Consider the following 15,926-nt stretch of genomic DNA (forward strand, 5'->3'; position numbering starts at 1 on the left):
ATAATTATGTTAATAATAATAATAATAATAATCATTATTATTATTATTATTATTATTATTATTAACATAATTATTTTAAGGCTTTTTCAGCAGCATCACAACCAATGACTGCAAGACACTGAACAAGAGATTTTAAAATTTCTTGCTGCTATTGTTTTACCAGTTTTTGCAAATAAACCAGCCTAACACTGCTAGTGATTTCACAAAGTTTTATTTGTTTTATTTATGATGATAATGCTATGACGCGATGTTTTAAAAAAGGAAATTCATAAAATAAATAGATAATGGTGCTCAATGTTTATTACTTAATTTATTTTCTTTTGCATTTGTAAAAACTCATTTCATGTGCATTATTTGCAATATTTGAAAACAAATAATTTTAAAAATATAACTGCGATTGGTAATAAATTAACAATGTAAGAAAAAAACGTTGACGTTGCAATTCAAGTGACGCCCATGGTGACGTATACGGAAGTGCCGGGACAGACTGTGATCGCGCTGTGAGTACTTGAAGAAAAACGCGTGTGTTTTATTTTTTATTTTGAATTAAAACTGCGCATTTAACTATCTATTCTTTAGATAACTGTAGAAAATGTGTTGAACAGGCTAGAGAAGCCAGACGTGGTCGTTCATAGAATATGCTGATGTAAGAACAAACCTGAACCAAATGTTTATTTCAGAGTTCACTCAGCAGAACAAGATACACTGTGCATGATAAATATATTGCTAATGATTCAATGATAAAATAAAAGGCACCACTCACCACTCTGACTGTTCCTTCTGTTTTGATCTGTCCCTTATGTCTGCATTGCTTGACTTGCTGATCAACTGCTTTTCTTTAAACAGACTGAAGTGTTGTTTAACCCAGAAGAAATGCCTGTCTTTCCAAGAATTTCCCTGAAGCCCGAAGTGACAGAGTATCTTAAAAGCATATTTTTAAACAAAGAGGTAAAGATTCATTAGAGGCCCTTGCTGTTTTAGAAAATAATAAAGAAACACATTCATGCACCATACTTTAACAGGAATAATTGAAAGATTAAATATTTTTTAAACGTCAATGTATTTTTAGAGAATTTGTGACCAATTTGTGGAAGCTGTAAGTTTTTATTTTTATTTTATTGAGTAGACATATTAATGACATGAAATCTGTGCCAGAATCCTTAATGGTTTGTGTGCAGCATTTATTGTTGCCCATTCATGTGTTCATTCTTTTTCCTCTTTGTGTAGCAGTTTTAGGATTTTCTTTGTCACCTGTCTTTTTGCCTTTAGGTGTTGGCAGTTGTTGGTCAACAGGAGGCAGAGCACCGCTTCCAGAAACTGCTCACATGTCTGTCTCATCCACCTTCATATACATGTGTGCGAGCCAGCACCCATCTGGCTCCCCTGGAAGAGATCAGACACAAGCTGCAAGAAGAGTTGAAGAAGGTGTGCAATATTGTTGTTTTGTCGCTGTGTTTGGCAGCATAACAGTGAGGAATGCGTTCATTGGAGTCACTGAGTGTATTGTTGTTGTAGCAGCAGATGTGTAGCTCGCCGGCAGAGGGGGCGTCAGTTCAGATTCTTCCGCACCCACGAATCCCAGATGTGTTACTTCTTCCTGTCGATGGCCCGAGGTATGTAAGGAATGTTGGAACGCATCCAAGAAATAACAAAAAAACCCTCATGTTCCCATCAGCTACTGCTTAAAGAAAAGGAGAGGGTTAAAGAGGTTGTAAGTGTGCATGAATGTCTTCTGCTGTATCCTCAGACCTGTGAAACAGCTGAGCTCAGAGGTGTTGGTCGGTGCCCAGTGTGGAAATGCTGTACTGAGAGGAGCTCATGTTTTTGCCCCGGGGATCATCGCCAGCCCTAAATGTAAGACTCAAGAAATGCAGTCAAGCACAGAGGATGAATCTATATTTATTTACAGTATCTGTCTTCTTGCATCACCTTAACTATGTTAATTAATTACTGTGAAGAGTTTTTGTGTTTTTGTCCTCAGATATGAAGGTAGGGGATGTAGTGTCTGTCTTCTCTGACCTGGAGGGTAGGTGTACCAGAGGAGCCACAAGCTTCCAGGGGAACAAGGTGTTTGTAGGGAATGGAGTTGCTGAAATGAATCGCTCGAGCATCTTTTGTGCAGATGAACCAGCCAGGTAGTTAAACTTGTTTTCCTCCTCTTTTTTTTTAAATAAATGATTGACTGATTTTTTTCAGCACTAAGCATGCCAGAGTGACTTATGGGTGAAATGTGACATTTCAGGGCCCTCATTTATTAACTTTCGGTCTTATGAATAAGGTTAAGGATGTTTTTAAGTCCAAAAACTCAAAACTTTTGTAAAGATCAAATATGTGCATACTGAAGACATGAGCACTGGTCTACAGTTGTCCCTTGTGTTGTAAGCCAACATGTTTGTTCTGTTGATGCTCATTTACATACAGAAGCACCATCGATTAAGAATGGGGAAAAAAATCTCTTAAATAATTGGCGTTCCTCGTGTTGCTGCATAGATCTTTTTTTAGTCCACACTGCTCTTCCTGCATTTACCAGCATCACCACAAAACACCTGTGCATGTTGCCTGTTAAGTGCCTGCATTCGGCACAGCTTCAAAAATAAGAATCAAGCAGGAGCCTCATTATTTTTCGTATCAGCCACAGGGAGTCAAGAAGTCTGTTTATTCTAGTGGGAATTCTGGTGATCTCATAAAAATGTATTAGTTATCTGTTTTGGTTTTTTTTTTTTTTTAAGGAAAAGCAAAGGGTAAGAAAGCCGCTGAAATAACTGCGGTGAAGTTTCCAGCATCAGAAAAGAAACGTAGTTCCTTACTTTGACCACTAGGGGGCAGATCAGACTCATGACATCCAGGTTGAAATAAGTTAAAGAGACAGAGGATAAAAACAAGTGTTCATTGGATGAGTATGAAATGCAAAAAAATAAAAATAAAAAAATATAATATATATATATATATATATATATATATATATATATATAAACGATGAAGTTCCACATGAGCTTAAAATTGACATTTTAAAGTTTGTTGCAACATTTTACAAAACCCCTTAGCAGCCCGAGCAAAAAGAACTGTTGCAGGTTCAAAACGACCCAAAGTAAACAATACATCCTGCCGAGATTGGCGTAGTTTTTCTTTACATTTTCCATCTCGAAATTTCACTCATTCATTATTTATTTTCAATTGCTGATGAGGACTTTATTTTTTTGTTTTCTTCTCAAACTAAATAGGTTTCTTTTTTTTTTTTTAACATTACATACATCCCATTTTAAGATTTCAAGTGAGGTAACAATACATTTTATACAACATCCTTATGGATGTCACCAAAAGAGAAATTCAGTCTTAAGTGTAATAAATTAGGAAAAACATAAGGTGTTCTGTATCAGCCTCAAGATCTTGGATCTGGAATTAGAGAAAGATAAAACATGGTTCATTATTCTCAGTTGTGTTTCTGAAGTCTTCTTAGAAGAAGTCAAGGTGCACAGCTTCATGACAGCATTGTTCCTCAAAGTCTTACTGTGGTGGAATAATAGTGACCATGTGGTTGCAGAGGTGTAGGTGTTCGGATGGTGGAGCCACTTTACCAGAGTCCATCTTTTGATGGCGTTCTGCCTGACCTGGTGTTCTTACAGGTAACTGTTATTAGGATCTACTAGTGCCAGAATTTTTAATCACTTTGCTGTTCAACTTGGACAAAGTTGGACTGTTAATTAAAATAAATCCACTTGTAAATGACAAATCCTGAGTGTTTTATGGTATGTAAGCAATTTGAAGACACTATTATTAAAACTGAGATTGTTGTTATTTTGCAGAACCTTCCCTCTGTGGTTGTAGGACACGTGCTCGGGCCTCAACCTGGAGAACGAATCTTGGATATGTGTGCTGCACCTGGAGGGAAGACCTGCCATATTGCTGCGCTCATGGGTGATCAGGTACATTTCTAGAGAAAGGCGCTGTCTCCAAAATAATCTCACATCTTACAAAGTTGTATTAAATCATTTACTCATACAGAAGATTCGGTTGCTTCCTCCACACCTATCTATAAAGGATGGTTTTCTTTCCTAACAAACAATATTTTCCTCACACAGGGAGTGGTCGTGGCATTGGACAGAATTCGAAACAAGATTGATCGCATTAGTCAGAATGCGCAAATGCAGCATTTGCAAAGTATCAAAGCTTATTGCTTCAACAGCATCCAGGCTGTGAGCAGTGACCCAGCTCAGAAATCTGAAGGTAACACACAGCATCTTTCATTTTACAGCCTGTCACATTTTAAACGCTAAGCAGCTCTGTTTGCACACATTTACTAGGACCTCCTTTCCCTCCTGAGAGTTTTGACCGAGTTCTACTGGATGCTCCATGTAGTGGACTCGGACAGAGACCCAACATGGCCAGCACCTCGAGCCTTAAGGAGATCTGCTCCTACCCGCCGCTCCAGCGCAAGTTGTTTCAGGCTGTAGGTTTTACTTCACACAAAGAAAACATCTCTTACCCCTTTTCCTAGCAGTTTGGCGTTAACACAATGTGGCCAGCAGATGGCAGCATTGGACAGTTAGTACACTGACGTTGGAAGTGGAGCCGAAATGGACATTGGGTAAAAAGTAAATTACCTCAGACTGCTTTTTAATTTTTTCCTCTAAGTCTAGATGTAACTTTGTATAAAAAAAAAAGCAGAAAGTTTCTATGACATCACTTGCCTACCATTTTTCAGGGTCAGAGAAGTAGCTCAAAAGTTATTTCAAAGGGACATCTTCTGTGAGAGCCACTCTCTTATCCCTTGTGAAATGTTAATGATTTTTTTTGGTGTGGATGTTTTGCTTTAAGTATGGCATCCATTGGAGCTTGAATTATTTATCTCAGTGACACACAGTCTTTCATCAGAGTCTACATCATCTCCTCAAGGTTACTCTGAAGAAATATGGCTCCTCTGAAGATCTATGTGCTTGTATACAACACATGCTGCCTGACTCTGAATTATGTGACAAGTGAGAGTCAGACTTGTGATAACCGGTTATTTTGGGACCTAGGCGAACACAACATAACGGACATCGATCAAATGCAGCAGGTTATGAAGAAAAACACTGCATTTTGAAAAAAAAAAAGCCACCAAATTGATAGAGGGCCAGTAATCAATCAATTCTGACTTACTAGCTTTGGATGTTATTCTACATTATGTTCACTTTACATGCTTGCTGTTCAACCTAATGCCACTTCCATAAATGAATCAAGTGAGCTGTAAAGGTCATATTGGACTTACATGATACTAAAGTATCCTCAGTTCCAGAAAATAGTTTTAGATTTAGACAGCTGTACTGATGCAAAATGTTGGAACATGTGGGCTAGCTAAAATGGAAAACACAATTGTGGACAGAATCTGGAAGTTTCTTTGGCTCATGTGTCAGACAAGGAAATTTCACTTCTGTGTCCATTTATACTGCTTTGTCTGTGGAGGCGCCCGCCCCTCCACGAAAGAAAAAAAGAAAAGAGCCAAAGATAACAATGTCTGACAGGCATGAAATTATGTTGTGTCAACAAAGTAATTCCCAAAGACCTATTGACTGAAAATGTGTCATATTAAAGCATGTGAGGAAACCAGACAAGTGAAGGGGGGAAAGGAAAAGTGGCAGACCTGGGAAACTAAGGCAGTTTTGAAGTTTCTGAAAAGGATTTTACACTTAACAGCTATTTACAATTTTCCTACACCAAAAAAAAAAAAAAAAAAGAAAAAAAAAAAGAGATAGCTCAATGATTTTACTCAGAATCACAAATATCCCACAAACATTTCGGGGTTTGTGGGATATTTAACACAGAAATGTGCTTCTGTAGTTTTTAATTGCAGTGTGAGTGATTATGTGAAACTGTAATGAGCTCACTGCTGCCCCCTGTCGGGACGTGAAGAAACAAACACCCGCGCTTCTTGTTCATTTCCCTCTTTGGCCACTGGGGGCAGCAACGAGTTTCTTTTACAGCGGCTTTGAGATTATTTGAACTATTTTCAAACTTTTTTTTGTTAAAAGATTGATTTTAAAATAATGAAACTATTTATTGACTACACACACACTGGCTAAACCTGCTTTAATTTAAAAACGCGGATCTATATGCGTCCATATTCCTGCAGGCGGTGCGGTTGTTGAAGAAAGGCGGGATTCTGGTTTACAGCACGTGCACAGTGACTTTAGCGGAGAACGAGGAGCAGGTAGCCTGGGCCCTCGACATGTTCCCTTGCCTTACTATGCAGTCACAGGTAAAATATTTTCACTATGCGTGCAAATGAATAACTCATTGTAGAGATACAAAGAAACTTCAGCAGTACTTTGTCTTTCACAGGAGCCTCACATCGGCTCAGAGGGCATGCCGGGAGCCGGCCTATCACCTGAGCAGCTGCGCCTCCTGCAGAGGTTCAGTCCTGAGCTGAGCTGGGATTACACAGAAACTTCCACCCCCCTGTCAAGCAGAGCTGACAAGGACACAATCGGCTTCTTCATTGCAAAGTTCATGAAAAACTGACTATGTTTTCCCCCTTTTATTTTTATCGCGCAGTCTCGACGTGAGAAGGGAAAGAAGTGTTTATATTACGACATTGTGCGCGCGCTGACGGGCTGGTGTTGACAAAGAGTTCGCTGCTGTTTACAGCATCTGCCTCCTAACAGCTGCTCTCTGAAACTGCGGGCCATATAGGGATAAGCTTTAGAAACCCACAAGGCAGGAGGGAAGGAGAATGAATGAGTCCTGGCAAATGCAGCAGTGCTAGTGTCGCCATAACAACAGTGACGACACAGCTGCCATGGTGACAGTGGATTCGCTGGGTTTGGGAGTGCAGATCAGGAAGTAACGTTTGGAAAGAGGTCATGAGACATTAACAATTTAGTGTCTTTAGTTTAGCTGGAAAAGACCTGGATGCTTAATTCGTCATCCGGTGCCTCACTACCATTACCAGAAGGAAGTCATATTTTTTTACTTCATAAAAGTACATTTAAAAGAAAATGTATTTATCTGCCAGTGCAGACTGTTGACAAAAAAAAAAATCCATTCTGTGTAATATTTGTAAACAGAACCTTAGTATTTGTGCTGCGCTCTCTGAGACAATAATGCAGTTAATACATGAGAGCATCACAAATTATTTTATGACTTTAATGTATTTTTCAAAAGAATTGTTTATATATGGAATTTTTTTAAAGTTTCAACATTTTTTATATTTGTCATAAAATGCTGTTATAGAAAAATGATTAAAATAACTGGTGTGAGACTTTAAAAAAAAAAAATTCTCAGTAAAAATGACTGACACTGTAATGATTCTTAATTTTGCACTATATTTGAAGATTTTTGGCATTACTTTGGGCTGGAGAATTTCATAATTTTTAAAACACAGTTTTGACAAGCCTAAATTATCAGTGGAAAATACTCTTCAGCTTCCAACTGCAAGATAAAAACAAATATGTGCACATTGTGTGTATTACGTATATATCAATGCCTGTTCTCCTTCCATGCAGCACTTTGAATAGCTTTACATCAATAACAACCACAGCTTTGTACCCAAGTCTATGGACACCCTCTGTCCATGCTGCAGCTCTTGTACAAGCATTTTACTGCATATAGATTGTTGATAATAACAGCATAACTTGCTGTAGATATTTATTTATTTATTTTATGTTTTAACATCTCTGACATCAAACCGCTGCATCCCTGGGAGCGCTTGTTTGTCTGTTCTGGCGGCTGCTGTGTGACAAGAAATGCCTTTCTATTTTAGATGCATCCCCTTAGTATTGTCATTCATGTTGAGGTTGTCATGACGACTCGGGAGGCAGGCCGGTGAATCTACCTCAGTTTTTTCATCAGAGTTTCTCGGGCCTATTTATAGCTGCCTCCTGTGTCTGTATTTCCTAACAAAGCACAAATCAAAGTCTTATCCTGCTGTGTCAGATCTTTGTTGCCAACTTTATTCATATTTACGCATTCTGTACATACACATGTACACTGTTAGAAAATCTGTAGCGCTACAAATGTAGCATAGAAATGGGTGTGGAGGGGGGTTGTAATTACATTTGCTGGGTGGATGGTTGTATGTAAACAGGTTCATGGAGTTAAATGTAACAGAACTGGTTAGATTTGTAGTATCAATAATTACTACATTTTTATTGATCCCACAGAGCAGGTGGAGGCTATTCAAATATCTCAAACAGCATCTACTTGCTTAAAATAAATTCTGTGTATTAATCACAGAAAAAAAGTGAAAAAAAAACTTATCTGGTAAACATTTAGAAATGTTTATGTTTCTGAATCTTCTAAGGTGTAGATCATACTGAAGAAAATGTCACGTCATTAACATTCTTTGTACTAAGAAGTCAGAGTTCAAGTGGGAATTAAACAACATTCATTAGAAAAGGGATCAGACTTGATAAAAGATGAACCAAGAGGGACTTTTACTAACAGACTTACCGAGAGTTGAATGTCATATCAAATCGCGTTCACCTGAAACCAGTGTGAGTCAGTAAAAGTGCAGAGTAAAGGGTGTACCAATGTTATAAAATGTTTCTGGACCCATACAAAGAACAGTACTGCATGTTAGCAGAGGAAGTTGCTGTTGAGCTTGATCGTCTTGTAAGGCTAGACTAAGGTGCGCCTCAAAGGAGGCATAAATATGCCAAAACTAAATGTTTGAAACTGTGGATGATGACTAGAAAAGATTAAGTTAAACGTAAAGGTTAATGAGTAGTCTGACACTTTGGGAAAAACGCTTTCCTGCTGAGTTTGAATGGAGCTACTCCAAGTATGAAGCTACAGCCAGCAGCTGCTTAAATTGGCCACACTTCAAAGAAGGATAATAACAGTTGTTTTCATGTTTTCATACAGATTTAACAAACCAGATACATCATTTGCACATTTAAAAGTGCTTTTGTTTACTTTGGTCGTGCGTTATGGATTCAGTTTAACTTTGCTATTTAATTGAACCACCAAACTCTTTGTTTTGTAGCTTATATGCATGGGAGAGTACCAAGATTTTCATCCAAGTACATTTGATACTGTGACACTATAAACAAAATATTTCTGACGTACAACCTGACATCTAACTTTGACTCTGAGAAATGATTCTGTTTGTAAGTAAAACTGATTTAACTACATTGATTTTGTCTTTATGCTACTTGATTGGTGGTTTTGCCAGATTACGCTGTAGCTTTAATATCTGAGGGCAACGCAAAAGTCTGCCAATGCAATACATAAAATCAAGCTGACATAAAGCCTAAATGTGCTGCTTTCTGACATGTTTGGCTATCTAACTTATGACTGAATAAGAGCAGCTTGGTTGGAAATTCAGCTTTACGAATATTTATTTATTTTTTTTTTTTAAAGAAAAGATGTAAAATTATAGATCTTTGCAGTAGCTGAGTGAGTGCAGGAGCACTTGCAGCTACATTACCTGGGTAAGAGCATTTGGTATGATTTCAATCAAACACTTTAACAACAGTTTTGTCTTTTTTAAAATTTGGTTTTGGTGAGATGAACCGTATCGTGTAAACCTGCTCGACTGTTTCCTCACTTTTGTATAATCTGTACTAACTTTTGTAAGCTGCTGCTGGCTTGTAAACCCAAATATAATATACACCGATTAGCCACATCATTATGACTGCATCATAATGACAAGAGAGCTCTACTCAGTCTAAGAACATCCAACGATGTCCTGCAATGCCTGGCACCAGGATGTTAGCAACAGATCTTTAGGACCTGTTAAATCTTTGTGAACCAGGCTTTTTCCCACCAATGCTATCAGATATGAGGCCAACTGAACACCTCTTTGCAATGTTCTCTGTGCTCCTCTTACTGTCCTGCTGGGAAAGGCTGCTACTGTGGTGCTGTTACCACTGGAAAAATGTTTATATAGGTGACAAATGACAAGATACATATAAAAATGTCAAAACATCCATTTGACTGCCGGAATGCAGGTTTCCCCAGCAGAACAATGCACTGTAACCAGATAAACAGCATCACTTTATCTGTCTGAGCTTCTGATGTTGTGGCTCATCAGTGTAAGAACAGGAGAGTATTGATTTATGGTAACACTATACCAGAAGCTGCTGCCTCTTGCGTCTAGTCTGTTTTGTTATAAACAAGACAAACTAAAGAATTGACAGAGTTATTAATATAGATCCATTCAAAACTATCAGAAAGTTGAAGCTACATCTCTCTAAACCAGCACCAGCCTTCGCAAAGGGAAGATTTATAGCAGGACTTTTGCATCAGAATGAAGCATAGTGACCCAAATAAACTGGTAACTGGGTTTTAGTTCACACACGCAAATAAGCAAATTTCCCAAATTGCCAAACTAATATGCAATTACAGCATCAAACCGTGTTGGCTGGTTAACCCTTGCAGTAGTCTGAAGGAACAAATGATTTAAGTGGTAGCAAGCAATACAAATTAATAATAATAGAAATAATAAAAATTATAATGCTAATCACAGAAAGCACAGCTCAGTACAGAAAAAAATTCTGCTTTCGTGTCATGCTTTATCAAACACAAGTTTAAAATATGCATATCTGAGAATATTCATGCATATCCACACATAAACAATGTCTATGCATAGATACACACATACATATATTCATATATTTATATTTGTATCTATGTAATCAAAATCCTGCAAAAGATGCAAGAAAATTTACAAAGAAGTGTACATAAATAGAATGCTGTGGTTTCAGGGTATAGCAGCGTGATGGGACAACAGAAAGCTCTGAGGAGCTTCAGCAGGGCTTTGCTCTGTCACTGATGGATATACGAGTCTCTGGCCCACTCCCCTGCCTCGCCCCTCTTTTTGGGAGCCACCTCCCCCTCTCGGTCCCTCTCTCTGTCTCGGTCATAGTAGTGGTGGTGGTGGTCACGTGCTGGCCGGTGGTGGTGGTGAGACCGCTGCTTGTTCCGTTCGTTATGGTCCTGCTCGCGCTCCTTGGAGCGGTGGTGTCCCGCGCCATGGCCGGCGTCGTCCGCCCCACTGCGGTGGTGGTGGTGGTGGTGATGGTGGTTGTGGTCCCGGTGGGGCAGTGGCTCGTATCGCCGCTGCTGCTGGGGGTGTCCCTCCCCTAGATCCTCGTCGTCCTCGTCGTCCTCTTCCTCCTCATCCTCCTCCCCCTCTTCCTCCTCCTCCTCCTCCTCCTCTTCGTTTTGGTGGTGGAGCTTGGAGCGCAGCTCGATATAAGCCGAGTCCTTGCTCTCTCGGCTCTCGGGAGTCTCAGAGTCCAGGGTCTCCTGCCGGGAGAGGCCCCTTGCTCTGTTGCTGTGATGGTGGTGATGGTGGTGATGATGGTTGTGGTGCTCAGTCCTGGTGGAAGATGACCTGTGGTGGATGTGCTGGGCTCTTTTAGAAGCCTCTGTCCTAAGCGGCCTTTCTTCTTCATTGCCCTCACCCTCAGCGTCTGCATGTGCATCGGCCTGGTCCGTGTTCTGATGGTGGTGGTGATGATGGTGGTGGTGATGATGATGGTGCTGGTAGTCTTCTTTGGAGCCTTTCCTCTCCACTAACGCTTTATCTCCTTTCTGCTCTGTATTGTTGCCCTGGAATCAGTGACAAGCACCAGTCAGTAGGATGGAAACAACAGTGCATCCTCACTGCAAACACACACAAACCAATACTCACCTCTTCCTCCTGCACAGACTCTCTGAAACTCACACACAACTTGAAAGCAGAAATTGTCACACTTGAACACACGCACTCTCTCTTGTCAGATGGAGTAAATGTTTTCCTTGCATGCTGCACTCTCGAGATTCAAGCATCACACAACACTACCTAACTTACCACACAGGTAAACACAAGCTCAATCCTCCTCCTCAACATCAACATTTTCCTCATTCTCAGTCTTATATTTCCCATTGTGTTGGCAGCGGGTGGAGAAAAGGTGGAGGTAAGGACTACCACAACATTTACTAATCATTCAAATGACCATCAAAGAATAAGTTAGTCTTAACAAACATGACAATTAATCGACACAAAGCTGACGACATAAAAGAAAAGATGGAAGAGACAATGAAAGCCATCTTTCTGTATGAAACTGAAACTCAAGCAACCATTTTTCAAATAATTATTTGAGGAATATGTGTCAGGTTAGGACTGGCTTGCTGAGAAACATGGGATTCACAACATTGTCAAACATTTCAAAACAGTAATGAATATGTAATCTTTGCTTGATATTGTAGAATGTGCTTTTGGTTTTCCCCACTAATTTAATCTCAAGCTTCCACTGAAATTAAACAGGCTGCTTTAAGCCCCAAATTTACCAAGATGCAAACCATTGTCCCATCTTCTACTGCTGTGCTACAGAAATATAAAGATGGAAAGTATGTTGTTATATGATACTTTTTAATGTAACTTGGTAACAAAGTACTTTATAATTTATTTCTCATTTATTAATTCATATTAAAAACTCATGAAGGACTTCCTATTCCAACATGTATCTGATAAGCATTTAGATTTATATTTGGATGCGGATCACTTGTATCTTTGATGATGAAAGGACCCTTCGATAGACTGGTGACCTATGTAAAGTGAATTGTGCCTCTCGCCTGCCAGTTGCTGCAACCCTGAATTGGACTAAGTGGTAAGAAAAGAAAAAAAAAAATGGATAAATGACTGAGTGATGACAGAAGGACATTATTACTCATCATATTGGACCTTAATAACTAATAATATTACTTAAATAGAAATTACACTTGCTTGATATGACTGTTTTACTCTGACTTTCAGTTTTCCTTATCTGCATTATAAATACTCTGAACCTTTTTTTTTATAAGTTGAAGCTAAAGTTGCTGTATTAAAGCTACGATTGGTCCGATTTATTTTTCTTCTTCCTCATTTGTTTGTTTAGTTTGGTATTTGTTAGCGTACACTTCAGGACTGCAAAGCTGCTCAAATTCTCAAGGTATCAACTATTTGTGTGTGTGTGTGTGTCTACTACTTAAATGCATACAGGCTGGAAGATACACCTTTTTTAAAAAATGTCTTGTTCCACTAGTACTACAGAATTTTGCTGATGTAGTCTTTCTACCTCTTCCCGTTTCTTTTCGTTTACACCTGACTTAAATCAATGGATTACAAGCAGACTTATGCAGAGTTTGAAGTCAAGCTCTGCAAAAGTCTGCTAATTAAGTCTGATGTGTGTCAGGTGCTGCAGTTGGGGAAACTCCCAACATTTGCCGAGCTGTGGATCTTGTGGACCGGAGTTGGCCACTCCTGCTATAAAAAGTGCCCTAACAGGAAAATATTTCTTTTATGGACTGTTTAAATCGCATTATTGATGTAATTCAGTAGATTGATTTAATCACGTCTTGGGAGAGAAACACGTAAATATAAGTTGGCTCTTAATTGCAATAATCTCCTGTAGCATTACCCATTCCTTTTTGTGTTGGGAATCAAGACTTGTGGGCACCTTTACCTGCACACCGGTGGCTGGTGTCGGGCTGGAGGGCAGGGTGGCCGTGGGCAGGTTTGTTAGCAGTGGGTTAGGTGGGCTGGAGCTGGTGGGGTGAGTGCTCTTCCAGTAGGCCTCTAGGTAATCGGCCATATGCTCACACGCATCCTCCAGCTGGTTCTCGTCAAGGATGATGTCAAACATCTCCTGAGAAAATACAAAAAAATCTTGGTTTAAGGAAATGAAATGGAGACATAACAAGGTCAAGCAAACCCAGATGGTAATTTTATGTAACTTCATGAGAAAAGACGAAATAATAATAAACAATCAAACACCAAAATACACCAACATTAAACAAACAACCCACTCATTATAAAAACCACAGCATTAGAAATCAATTCTCACAAAATCACTAATTCCCTCAAGGTGTCGACTGCTATTTGAATTAAATTAAGCCAGCACTTTCACAAGCTGGGGGTGCTTGCTTCATTCTGTGAAATAAAAACACAGCAGATTACTCAGGAATAAAAATAGAACTGGCATGAATTATGAAGCTTTTTTTTTTTTTTTTTTTTTTAAAAACCCAAAACAAATTAAAAAAAGAAGCACTTAAGATCTGACAAAAAAAAAAAGAAGAAAAATCCAGAGCCAAAAGAAGCAAAACTCCAGGATATTTTAAACACCGAATTCCCATCAGCAGTAATTTGGGTCCAGTGTGAATACTCACAGGAGGGCACTGAGCCAGCTTGTCGGCAGCCACCATCTGGACATTAAGGTGTTTGGCCTGAGACTTGCCTCTGGACTTGATGAGCCGCTGCAGCACCTGAAGGCAAAATGGAGACAAGAGACATCACAGTCATGTCTTCAAGTCTGACAACACAAGGTTATGAAATGTCAACTCAATAATATCATGCCTCTCTGGCTCCTGGCCTTTTGTTTTCATTATGAAATGTTATCACATCCATCAAGAGATAATACCTACTGACCTTATAACAAATGGATACTGAAACTATTTCATTGTTGCAGAGAAACTCTTCATATCTGAATAAAATTTGGAGTTTGAGAAAATCAGTCTGTTTCTTGTCTTAAAAATCAAACTGGCTTCATGTTTTAGGTCTATGAACTTGTATCCTGCAAACTGTGAAGTTCAATAACTTAAAAATCAGTCAATCCTAACCAGCAAGTGTACTATTTGTGGGGCCAAACAGGAAACAAGCAATAAGTTGGGTAGACAGTAAACAAGGAGGTAAATCTGAGACGGTGCAGCGGTGTTGATAAGCCTCTTCGGCTGTGGACAAGGAGGAGGAACTGTTTGACTTCAAGAGTCATGAGATTGCAATCAAATGCATTGCTAGTTGTTTTAACTCCCCTTCAGATTCTTTATAGGGACAATATTTTTCTGAACAAACCACACTAACAAATAGAGCTGCATCCAAAGTCAGCCTCTCTTTCAACCATTTACCAACAGTTCATACTATCCTAAATTGAGCCGCCTCCGTTTGGCATGTGTGAAACACCAAACAGGAAAAGGTATCATTTTACTTCTTTTTTGGTCCCAAAGACAACCAATATAAAAAAAAAGAGCTTCTGTGACCAGTAATGAATTGTTTGAAGATGTAGGAGGGGTTCAGGCTTCAAAGTGTTCCAGTGTATGAAAGACACAAACATCTCCTCAGAATTCATACAGCTCTCTAGGTCAGCTTTTTAAATCACATTTATGATTAAAGAACATGATTAAAGTTCTGTACACAGAAATGAGTTAATTTCCTTTTCTGTTAGCTTATAATATCTAATCTTACAGTACATGAACTGATCTGAATTAGTAGGCTACTAAAACTTCTGCTACATTATGCTGATCATATTTTTCTGAGCATTTACCCAATTAAATGATCAGGGCACTTTTTTCCACCACTACTTGAAAAGTTAAATGAAAGTCTGCAAAAACACTGTCATTATCCCAGTAGGGGATATGAAGTGACAGCTGGGTGCAACTGAGGGGACAGATGATAAAGAACATTTTATTTGATCCCGCTGTGAGAGTGATTCACTCAGCCGCCACTGATTTAAAACCTGCGTCTCATGTCTCTTTTGGAGTGCCTTCTCACATTTTCTGTTACTAAAATGCCTGTTTTTCTTTTTCCATTGATCTCTGAATCATGAGCCTTTTTTCACGCTTGCTGAAGGTCAGAACTATGAATTATTTCTCTCTTGAATCTTCTAGCTCACAGTCATGTCTGACATGTTGGATTTAGATTTGCAGCCGTGAAGCAGCTTAGCCTCAGAAACACAACACACAAGCTGTGATTAGATATGATGGCAAGAAGGATGTAAATAGATCACCTGACCCGACAAAAACCTAATATAAAACATCGCCATCACTCAAAACCTTTTTTTTTTTCATCACTATTTATGCACACATGACAGATGGGATCCTCATAGCATAAAAATAAGTCATATTTTAGCTACATTGGGAAATCAGTCTATTGAATATAAAAGTAAAAATGATAGATAGATAGACAGATAGATAGATAGATAGATAGA

The 15,926-nt window shown here is 38.9% G+C and overlaps 2 protein-coding genes across 3 annotated transcripts in view; one reads left to right on the plus strand and one right to left on the minus strand.

The window, feature by feature from the left end:
• Positions 1-475: 475 nt before the first annotated feature.
• nsun6 (NOP2/Sun RNA methyltransferase 6) lies at positions 476-7,091 on the plus strand. Of its 2 annotated transcripts, none has more exons than XM_079260061.1 (12): positions 476-500; positions 847-948; positions 1,270-1,425; positions 1,516-1,613; positions 1,748-1,854; positions 1,982-2,135; positions 3,542-3,623; positions 3,804-3,923; positions 4,080-4,224; positions 4,302-4,447; positions 6,110-6,235; positions 6,319-7,091. In XM_079260061.1, exons 2-12 carry the CDS (start codon positions 874-876, stop codon positions 6,496-6,498), a joined length of 1,389 nt encoding a protein of 462 aa, XP_079116187.1. In that variant the 5' UTR covers positions 476-500; positions 847-873; the 3' UTR covers positions 6,499-7,091. The 2 variants fall into 2 exon arrangements, with proteins under 2 accessions (XP_079116187.1, XP_079116188.1); XM_079260062.1 differs by having other exon boundaries at positions 1,519-1,613.
• A 3,308-nt stretch (positions 7,092-10,399) lies between these two features.
• Positions 10,400-15,926, minus strand: part of cacnb2a (calcium channel, voltage-dependent, beta 2a) — a 32,664-nt gene continuing 27,137 nt past the window's right edge. The window contains exons 11-13 of the mRNA XM_079260049.1: positions 14,113-14,208; positions 13,410-13,592; positions 10,400-11,535 (exon numbers count right to left, since the gene is read on the minus strand). Of these exons, the coding sequence (XP_079116175.1) occupies positions 10,747-11,535; positions 13,410-13,592; positions 14,113-14,208 (1,068 nt within the window). The 3' untranslated portion in view covers positions 10,400-10,746. The remainder of the gene's footprint in view (positions 11,536-13,409; positions 13,593-14,112; positions 14,209-15,926) is intronic.

The sequence above is a fragment of the Telmatherina bonti genome (assembly GCF_933228915.1).
Source record: "Telmatherina bonti genome assembly, chromosome: 20".
Taxonomy (NCBI): domain Eukaryota; kingdom Metazoa; phylum Chordata; class Actinopteri; order Atheriniformes; family Telmatherinidae; genus Telmatherina; species Telmatherina bonti.

Coding starts and splice junctions, on each gene's coding strand:
- nsun6 (XM_079260061.1), top strand. CDS start 874: ATGCCTGTCTTTCCAAGAATTTCCCTGAAGCCCGAAGTGACAGAGTAT. Junction 949..1,269: donor GCATATTTTTAAACAAAGAG/GTAAAGATTCAT, acceptor TTTTGCCTTTAG/GTGTTGGCAGTTGTTGGTCA. Junction 1,426..1,515: donor TGCAAGAAGAGTTGAAGAAG/GTGTGCAATATT, acceptor TTGTTGTTGTAG/CAGCAGATGTGTAGCTCGCC.